The 11,140-nt window shown below is 36.0% G+C and overlaps 1 protein-coding gene across 1 annotated transcript; it reads left to right on the forward strand.

Annotated features, from left to right (window-relative positions):
- The first annotated feature begins 3,168 nt into the window (after nucleotides 1-3,168).
- LOC109117388 (zinc finger protein 627-like) lies at nucleotides 3,169-3,357 on the forward strand. The gene has a single exon (XM_033757394.1). It carries the CDS (start codon nucleotides 3,169-3,171, stop codon nucleotides 3,355-3,357), a length of 189 nt encoding a protein of 62 aa, XP_033613285.1.
- The last annotated feature ends 7,783 nt before the right edge of the window (nucleotides 3,358-11,140 follow it).

The raw sequence follows: 11,140 nt of genomic DNA on the forward strand, positions 1-11,140 counted from the left end.
TTGAGGCATCTGGTGCTGGAAAAATACCAGGCATACTATTTGTTTTGTCTACAAATAGTTACAGAAATTCATATCCAAAAATAAAATTCAAACATTTATTTTCCTCATTCAGTTTGTTATGAGGAATAAAGTATTTGTAGTATAAAGGGGAAATTAAAACATCAACAAAATACCAAATTCAAAACAAATTTATTTGGGGTTAATTTCCTAGTCTGGAAAACTAAAATTTTAAATATTTTCAATTCCCTTTCAGGATTTTCTTTAAACCTGTAACCATACTCATTGTTGCTTATAAGTTATCTTCTATTGTTTTTATTCTCTATATTTTATAAACTTCTTTCCTAAGAAAAAGTTTCCAAGTGTTTATGTTTCAAGAAAACAATATAACTGGTTGGTTCCAGTTTATTGTGCTGACCAACAAAGCTACACCACAGAGCTGCATCCCCAGATCTCATACTCCTGTCCATCTGTTCTCTGTCGTGTGATCTCAATCCAGATGATCCTTTAGTACCTGAGATTGCTCGGATCTACAAAACAGATAGAGAAAGGTACAACAAAGCTCAGGAATGGACTCAGAAGTATGCAATGTAATAAAAGAAATTATTGGATAACCTCTGCAAATAAAGACAGGGAAATTCTGAAAGAGAACGTCCTTTTGATTTCCATTTGACTGCTCTCTGTGAGTCCAGGCCTCACCTTCCCCTGTGCACGTTTACCTAATACGGCAGTGCTGTGTGTTATACATACTTGGAAGCAAGAAACTAGAAATATTGTACTTCTGTACCAACATTGCCTCCTAGCAGAGAAGTGTGTGTGTGAGACAAGCCAGTTCTTTAGGCATAACCTAGGTGAAAGACTAAAAAGTTTTCCTGATTGACTTAAATTTGGATAATAGCAAGGTGTGAGGTGTGGTAGGTAGATGTGTGTGTTTAATGGGGAAAAACTCCACTGGCCTGTAGGAGATGTTTTAAAGTGGAATCCATGTAAATTCAAAACAATTATGAAAAACAAGGTGAAAAACATGAAGCTATTTCTATATTCATTCCATTTTGAAGGACCTAAAACTTAGGTGAAAGTTATGACCAAGTAGATTAAACTCTACCCACATCCTGTATTTTAAGGTTTAAATTTAACTGGTCAACATTTAAATGGATTGGAGCTACTAATACATAAAGTGTGATGAGCTTTGTTCTCAGCTCTTTTACCTCTCTGCCCCTTCACCCTTTGTCCTTTCAGCCCCTTTCTCTCCATATTCTTTGGTTTATATGTGGTTTCTCAGTCAATACATAGCTAATAGCTCTTATTTTTATTAAGTTTTTAACTGCTTAGGTCTACTTGGATGTGTGAGAGTGAAAATAACTTGATGGAAATATGTGTGTATATTTAAAGACCCAGTTGCTCCTCTGGAGCTTGTACATTCAAGAATGATTAATCTGTGTAATAAATTGATTACTACAGTCATTACATTTAATTTTGTGTGAATAGGCTTTTTGATTTTAAGAGCTTTGTCTAGCTGAGATTAGTGGTGGATTTTACCACTACTCCTGAAATGTTTTCATTTATACTGGCTGCATTTCAAAATCATGAAACAATTCCAATTTACATAGTAAAAACAAATCTTGAGAGGAATTTTATTGAACCAAGATAGAGACATAAGCTCAAAAACATTTTCATAACACCTATATGTGTAGCATTCTGGGAACATAACTGTTAAACTAAGAAATTTCCTTTGTTAACAAAGCCAAGCTGCATTTCACCAAAATCTTGCAACATTCCCTTTGTTCATAGGACATAAAAATGTAAAAGCATTGCTATCTGTTAAGTTAAGCCTCTGTGATTGTAATTACAACAGAGTAACTTTGACCAGACCTGGGAAACATGAGCACAATTTTGGAGAGACTGTATAATTACTTTGCACTAACGTTTGCAAGGATGTTCATCCAGTTTTAAATTATATATTATGTGGCATTTTGAAGTCTTCCCTTGACTCTAATGAAATGTAGTTTGAAATTTATAAACAATTGTATTTTCCAGAAACATTCATGTGAACTAGGCAAGTTACCTTTTTCCTCTTTTCCTAATCTAATTGTAAAACAGGCCAGCCTGAAGGCCATGGCTGATGCTATCTAGCCATCAGGTTCTTTAAAATGCATCTTTACACTCTTTCACAAAAACTGAAGAATAAATGTCCATTGCTTTTGGAGTTAAAAAAAAAATAAAACAATATAACCTATCTTAACAGGTAAGAAAAAAATGGAATGGATATGGAAGAAAACAAATAAGAACAAAGAAACATTTTTAAAACCAGTGAATCATATACTATATTTCAAAGAAGTTCTGAATAAATTGAAATATGGATCAAATATTCACACTTATTTGCACCCTCCAGCTCTGCACTACTAAGAGTACTGCCATCCCCATCACCATGGTGCTTGCTTGGCAAGGCTTAGGACTCTGCCATGGCCCCCAGATGATGGGATCCAGAGCATCAGCGCCTCCAGGAACAGGAGCCACTTCCAAGATGTTCACGAAAGACAGAGAGGGCACAACAGGAGACTGAAAAGAACCCCCTAGAAGGCACAGATACACAGACAGTTGCTGCTGAGGTGGACAGGCACAAAACCCCATCTGTTTCCTGGACCACTCTGCCACAAGCAAGAGCCTTAAGTAATTGGTAGAAGGTCAACAAATAGTCTCTTTGGGGGGTGAAGCAGAAGCCAAATCCCTCTGCCTCTGGGGGAGGGATAGTAAACCCACTCAATCCCATGACAATGGCAAAGACCCTTTATTTCTTGGAGGTTGGGGAGGTTAGAGAAGCAAAATACCTTCATATGGAGGACAGAAGAAATAATTTGATACTATGACTTACTACCACTACTGGCGGAGGAGCAGAAAATCCTGCTGAAGACTAACCACTAGTACATGAGGAAGAAAGCTCAGAATACTGACTCACTTCTAAAGGAGGCCCAGGCACACAGGTACACAGCCTAACACTGAGGCTGGGATACGACAGCAAAGATTGTGGACAGTGGCAAGCAGAATTACATGTTCTAAAATTTCCAGGAGATGACATTGTTGAGAGCCCACCCAGCTTGCTAGGCCAACTCCTGTGACTTCTCCTGGCTGCATGCTGTGTGGAAAGGACCTGGGAGAACCTGAAGCCACTCTATGGAGGTGGTGACCTTTGAGGATGTGGCTGTGAACTTCACCATGGAGGAGTGGGTGCTGCTGAATCTATCCCAAAAGAAGCTCTACAGAGATGTAGTGAGGGAAACTTTTAGGAACATGGCTGCTATAGGAAGAGCCTGGGATAACCAGGAAACTGAAGAAGAGTACAAAAGTTACTGGAGAATTTGAAGAAATAAAGAGGTAGAGAGACGCTATCAAATAAAGTTTTGAATCAATATGAGGAAATACTCTGTTGGACTCCAGATGCTAATGTGGAGATGAAACCAGATGGTTTTAAATCTTGTTTGCAGCCTTGTTTTCAAAAAGCCCCTGATTGGGTATTTGTCACTAAATGTGCCCATTAGAGCTCACACTGGACTGAAAACATCTGAGTACTTGGGATTGGAAGAGAAGCTGTGTAAATGTAATGAACATGGAAGAACCTGTGATTTTCAGTCCTTTCAGAAGCATGCAAGGACAAAGAGTAATGAGAAACATTATGAATATGATCAATGTGGGAAAGCCTACTCTGATTTTAGTGAAAGAACTTACATTAGAGAGAGTTTTATATAGAATAAAAATTTGAATGCCTCCAGCACACCTAATGATGCTCAGATCCATGAAAGAAATCACAATGGGGAGAAACCCTATGTATGTAAGCAGTGTGGGGAAGTTTTTACTAGTTTTTACTATACAAGATAATTGTAAACAGCATGAAAGAATTCACACAGGAGAAACCCTATGTATGTAAACAATGTGGAAAAGCTTTTAGTACACAATGTTATTGTAAAATACATGAAAGACTCATGCTCAGTATTAATTCTATGCACATAAACAATGTGGAAAACTGTCAGCATTTGTGGTATTTGCCAAAGACACAATGGGGAGAAATCATATGTATATAAGCAATGTGGGAATGCTTTCAGTACACACATGTATTGTAAAATACATGAAAGAAATTTCACTGGGAAGAAGCTATATATGTAAGCCCATATTGAAAATCCTGTGAAAATTTCTTACATTGTAGAGTGATACAATTACACCTGTAGGAGTAATATAAAAAGCTTGTAGTCAATATTTCTCCATAAAATTTCCAAAAATAAAATCCCAGACAGAAACCCTAAAATACATATATTATTTGTTTTTCAGTAAATCTATTAAATAGCTGAATTATGTACTCTGTAGTGTTTAATATAAAAATATTGAGTTGACAGATATTTTTGTGTATCTTGGAGCTTAATACATAAGTGTCTTAATTAAGCATGGTGAACTAAAATGTATTTTTTACATTCAAGTAGTTAGTATTTGTGTAGTTTTTGTTTAGTCTTTACAATAGGCCACTAAAGTGTTAAAATTTTGCCATTACTTTTGTTTTAAATTTTTGGTGTATATATTCTGCATTCTGTGAAATAAAAGATATTTTTGAATTTTCCATATTTTCTATTAAGATAAATATTTTCAGAACTTGTGAACATGTTCTTGATAGTTGATGTTTTCACACAACTTGTACATGAGCATGCTGCTTCTCATATTATGACAAGATATCTGCTTATATCCCAGCATTATATATATATCACATACCTAAAAAAAAAGTCATTTGCTTATTTTTTCTATAGTTGTCTATAATACCAAATGCCCTTATCAGAGGAGTACCCTCATTCCTGTAGCAAAGAGAGAAATAAAGGAATATGTCCTGTGTTGTTAAAAAGATTACATTACTTCATTTATATAAAATGCTAAAATAAAAACTAAAAATGTGGTTTTGATATGGGATCAGGGAAGCAGATGGCAAAGACATCACATAGGAAGCTAAAAAATGTATAAGACAAATTTGAAAAGATAGAAAAATACCAACTTGTGCTGCCAAAAGCAGGTGAAAATTGTCACTTGTGATAACCTGAAGAAAGAAGACAAATCTGTCGATATGAAGTAAGTTGTTTCCATGCAAAACACTGCACATGGGAAACAACTGCCTTTAGGGGCATTTGAAAAGATTTTATGGGAAAGTGATGACCTAAGAAAAGAACTAAACCCCCTGAAAGGAAAATTAAAGGGAACATGGAAAACCACAGGATATAGTGGTTGAAAATTAAACCATTTCAAAAGGGAAAAAAAATATGAGAAGATGAAAATATGGAAACAAAGTTTTGTAAATAGGGAAGGGTGGAGGGGGTGAAGGGAGGGCAAGAGTATGAGGAAAAAATAAGAACCAAGAACTGTCATGAAGGTACAAGATCCCAATGATGAACATAACTGTACTGTATACCTAAAATGTACCAATAAACTCAATGAGAAAAAAAAATTATACCATTTCATCTCTAGTCTCTGCAGTTAGTAAAAGATGCATACATTGAGTTATGGCCTTATGTCATAGATTAAATCAAAGACACAGTCATCACTAGATGGCTGCAGTAGACCATCTTACTAACAAAAAATGCTTCTAGAATACTTGGGATATCCTCTCACATCTGCCAATGTGCCCAAAATACATGCAATTAAATACAGAGAAAAGACAAGTCTTAAAGTAATTGTAGCCACATTTTCAGCAAATAGAATTGACTAGCATCAAATATACAGAAAATCCACAAAGCTTTGGGAAGTAATCTAATAGCAAGATATACCAGCCTGTTCAACACTTTAAAAGATTTCTGAGTTTCTAGTTTCTCAGGCAAGAAGTAAACTAGAATGCCATTCTAAGAAAAGTGCATATTATTCATTCTACCTATTGGATTTACCAACAGTGTAGTGGAAGAAAATATTTGTAATATATATAAATAACAAAAAAGTATAATAAATATGTATGAGCTACCAGAGATCAGCACAAAAAAGCAAATAAGATAGAAAAATAGATATAAATAGGTAGTTTACCAAAAAAATGGCCAAGAACATATGAAAATGCTCAAATTCACTGGACACCAGAGAAATGGAAAAAAATGGTATTTCACATTCATCAGTTTGATAAATTGAAAAGTTGTCAACACTGTATTTATGGGCAGATAAATTGGAACTTTCATCCATTGAAGATAGGAAAACATAAATTGGTATTAACATTTAAAGAGCCACTGACTGTATTTAATAAAATTTAAGTAGCTCATTTTTGCTCCCAGCTACAAGTCCATGATGCCAAGGAGATAATGTAAATGAAATTCAAACAGCATTTTAGTAATAGTGAATAATTAGAAACAACCCAAATATATTTTTACAATAAATGCTATATGACAGCGAAAAATGAATGACCTAAAGCTTCAGATATTAACATCAACAAATCACACCAATACAAATATTGTTGAATACACACACAGACACACACACATATACAGTATACTAACCAGATAAGAGAGAGTTTTAAAATGTGCAATGTATCATTCATAAGAGATCAAAGATGTATACATATAGCTAAAAATTTAATGCAAAATGGGAGTAACTGATAAATGTGACTGAGAGGAAGGGAATAAGATTTAATTGGGGAAGGACACAAAGGGAAACTCAGCAATTTCTAGAATTTTTCCTTAAGCTGGAGTTGTGTGCATAGGTTGTCATTATATTAGTATCCATATTTTAAATCTTTTTACAACGATTTTTGTGAATAATTTCAAGTATATACAAAAGTAGAAAAGCAGTACAATACAGCACGATGTACTACACATTTATATTGTGTGTTATACTGCCTAGTTTCAACAGTCACAATTTTATAGCCTACATAACTTCATACCCCCCCTTCACAATCCCCAACATGGATTATTTCCAAGAAAATTCAAACCACCACATTACTGCAGCTATTAATATTTCAGTATGTACTGTATATTTAAAAAATAAGGACATTTTAATATAATCACAATACCACTACTTTTCATAATTTATTCAAATCAGGTGTACTGCATTTGTTCATAAGTGCCTTAAGTATCTTTTAATTCATAAATTTCCTTCTGTTCCTTCTTACAGTTTATATATTGAAAAGTATAGTCACTTGTCCAGTAGTATTTCCCGTCATCTAAACTATACAGATCACATTCAGCTTTACTTGTCCTTATGTCCCCTGTATTTCCTGTAATTTAATAATTGAATCCAGGGCCTTGTGCATGTACTCCACCATTTGAGGCAAGTACTCCACCTTTAGAGCTACACTCCCTGCACTCAGGTTTGATTTTGGGTAGAAATATTTCATAAATAACACTGTGTGTTTCTATCAGAAAGTACATAATTTCAGCTTTTCTATGTTTTGTGTTGTTAGTATTAACTGATCATCATTATCTATTCTTTTCAGTTCTTAGGAGCAATAAAACCGTGGCTTTTTTCTAATGCTACCATTTTAGCTAAATTTCTCCTTATAAACAATGTCCAACCTAGACTGATGTATCCTGAAAAACTATCTTTCAAAATTGATGGGGAAGATCCGGCGGGTGAGCGACCTCCTGGACTGCGCGACATCAGACCCAGTAAGGACCCAAAGACCCCGGAGGGGGTCTCTTCAGCTGCCTGCCTGCCTGAGATCATCCAGCGGGTGCACAACCTCCTGGACTGCACGACATCAGAACCAGTAATGACCCAAAGACCCCGGAGGGGGTCTCTTCAGCTGCCTGCCTGCCTGAGATCATCGGGCAGGTGTGCGACCTCCCGGACTGAGTGACATCAGACCCAGTAAGGAAGGTAGCCACGCGGGTGGCCTTGAAACACCCCCATGACCTCCCCCCCGTTCTCAAACCTCCCAATTGGGCCAGTAATTAGATCAACTCTGCAGAGGCATAGGTTCTCATGAAGGGTAGTTTTCTGAGCTCCCAACTTTGAACATCTTTAAAGAAAGGGCAGGGGAAACCTGTAATAGAACTGAGGGAAGTTCAACCCTGAGGGTAGGGAAACTCAAGTTAGGCCTTCTGGATGGTGTTCAGTCTCAGTCGTGGGGAACTGCCATTGGCTAGCTGAGACCAGGGGATTTGGTTCTGCATACGGCTGTACATGTGCTATAATATGAGAACAGAGACAGTCTGAAAGAGGCCCTTCAAATTCTTTTTTTTCTCTCTCTCTTTTTTCTTTTCCTCATTCCACCCTAAAAGTTCTTTCTTTTTTCTGTCCTCTGTCTCCAACTCAGTCTCTTGCACCACCGTATTATCCCTCATCTCCCTTTTTATTCCAGCTCCTGCCCTAACTCAGACTTCTTCTTTTATTATTTTTTCTCTTTAGAAGGGGTTTCTCTTTATATTCTTTTCTCCAGTCATTTTACCTCACTCATGCCTCTGTACCTTCAAGGGAAGGCAAGCGCCTGTTATTGTTAAGGGAATATATTCTTGTCCTTTTCTCTATCCCCTATCCCCCCTGAAATTAATAGCTTTGTAAAGATAGTAAGGTAATTCTACATCCTCTGGATTCACTTCAAACCTGCTCTAATTCTTTCACTTATCTAATCCTCTAGTTCTAAGTCTAACCCCCCAACCTAAATGATAAAGATGCTATATTGAAAACATATTCACTGCAAACATATTATGGGCTGCTTCTTGAAATTAATTTACTTCACAAGAGTTGAAGGTGATACATTAATGACTACCACAAGGGGTCAGTTTGCAAGCTGTGCCTGATCCTATTGAGCTGCTGAATGTATCAATTGGGATAAAAGGTTGTGATTGATTTAAAGAGTTGTTTTCTCTGATATTATGAAAATGAGGATGTCTATGAGTCATTAGAAACTCAAAAGCTAAACAGCAACTATATTGGGAAGATTTAAGTAATACCCAGAAATTAGAGAAGGACAACCCAACAATAAAAATAAAAATGAGAAAACACTTAAGCAAGACACAAAAACAGATTTCCAGTTCACCAATGGCAAATAGTAGAACAAATGAGGATGAAAAGTCTGATAGTGAAACAACATGACTCCCTGGACCCACAGCACAGGACGTAACAAAACAGATCAATCGGGCTCTAGAAAAATTCAAATCAGAAATAATTTCCCAGTTAACCAGAGAGATGATGGGCAAAATGGAAGTCATGATTTGAGACTCTAGAGCAGAAACTAACAAAAAAATAGATGAGCTCAAGACCATGATAGAAGCCATGAAGACTCAGCATGAGAAAGAAATGGAAACAATGAATGTCCAACAGAGGAAAGAAACGGAATCCATAAAACAGATTCAAACAGATATCCAGGAGATTAAAAACTCTATTGAAAGTGTACGAAACAGAATAAAAGATTGCGAAGATAGAATTTCAGATATAGAAGATAGGATAGCAGTCAGTGACCGTGAAAAAAGAGGTCTATTAAAAACAGTAAGGGATCATGAGAAATCAATCCAACAACTCCTAGACGATACAAAGAAAAATAACATAAGACTGATAGGAATTCATGAAAAAACAGGAGAAAACACAAATGATATAAAAAAGCTCTTCACAGAATTAATGACAGAAAACTTCCCAAACAGAAGGGAAGAATTAGACATACAGATAAGTGAGGCATATAGAACCCCAACTAGCCACGATCAAAAAAAATCTACACCTAGACATATAATAATCAAGATTCCAGAAATCCAACAGAAAAACAAAATACTACAAGCAGTAAGAGAAAAGAAACAAATCACATGCAAAGGGAAGCCCATTAGAATCACAGCAGACTTTTCAACACAAACCCTTAGGTCAAGGAGAGCCTGGAGTGAGGTATTCCAAGTCCTAAAAGAAAAGAATCTCCAACCTAGACTTTTGTATCCTGCAAAACTCTCTTTCAAAATAGATGGGGAAATAAAATACTTCCACGACAAAGAGCACCTGAGAAATTTCATGAACACCAAACCAGCACTGCAAGGAATTCTAAACAATATCCTAGAAAAGGACAACGAAATTCACAATAACATGAGGCCCAACAGACCAAATCAAATAGGCAAGGCAAGAAACTAAAAGGAGATGGGAGAAAAAGTAAAAAGAGTCAACAAATGGACAAAAACATGACAAGAATAAGTCAAAATATATCAGTTGTAACCATCAATGTTAATGGCCTCAATTCACCAATCAAGAGAAACAGATTGGCAGAATGGATTAAGAAGCAAAATCCAACAATATGTTGTATACAAGAAACACACCTAGTGCAAAAGGAAGTCCATAGACTGAAAGTGAAAGGATGGAAAACAATTCTCCATGCGTCAGGAGTCCAGAAAAAAGCAGGGGTAGCAATCTTATTCTCAGATAAAGTAAATTTCAAACCAAAACTCATTAAGAGAGACAAAGAAGGACACTACATCCTTGTAAAGGGAACAATTCAAGAGGAAGAGCTGACAATCATAAACATATATGCACCAAATATAAATGCCCCCAACTATATAAAACAAATATTAAGTAACATGAAAAACCAAATAAGCACTAATACAATTGTAGTGGGGGATTTAAATACCCCACTATCACAAATTGACAGATCTACTAGGCAGAAAATCAACAATGAAATAATAGAACTGAACCAAGCTTTGGAACACATGGACTTAATAGATGTTTATAGAGTATTCCACCCCCAAAAACCAGAATATACATTCTTTTCGGCTGCACATGGATCATTCTCCAAAATAGACCACATACTGGCTCACAAAACAGGTCTAAATAAATGCAAAAAAATTGAAGTCATCCCCTGTTTATTATCAGATCATAGTGCAATCAAACTAGACATCAATAGCACAAGAAACTATAGAAACTTCACAAGCACATGGAAACTGAACAACACTCTCCTAAACAATCAATGGATTACAGAGGAAATTAAAGAAGAAATTAGACAGTTTTTACAAATAAATGAGAATGCCAATACAACATACAGGAATCTTTGGGACACAATGAAAGCAGTTCTACGTGGAAAATTCATAACATTGAATGCCCACACTAGGAAAACAGAGCGGGCTCAAATAAACAACTTAACGATGAAACTTAGACTCCTAGAAAAACAAGAGCAAGAAAAACCCAAAGCTCGAACAAGAGAGGAAATTATAAAGATCCGAGCAGAAATCAATGC

The sequence above is a fragment of the Fukomys damarensis genome, unplaced genomic scaffold (genome assembly GCF_012274545.1).
Source record: "Fukomys damarensis isolate Sample0158 unplaced genomic scaffold, DMR_v1.0_HiC HiC_scaffold_30, whole genome shotgun sequence".
Lineage (NCBI taxonomy): Eukaryota > Metazoa > Chordata > Mammalia > Rodentia > Bathyergidae > Fukomys > Fukomys damarensis.

Bases quoted from the DNA above. Each gene is read 5' to 3' on its own strand.
- LOC109117388 (XM_033757394.1), top strand. From the start codon at position 3,169: ATGGAGGTGGTGACCTTTGAGGATGTGGCTGTGAACTTCACCATGGAG.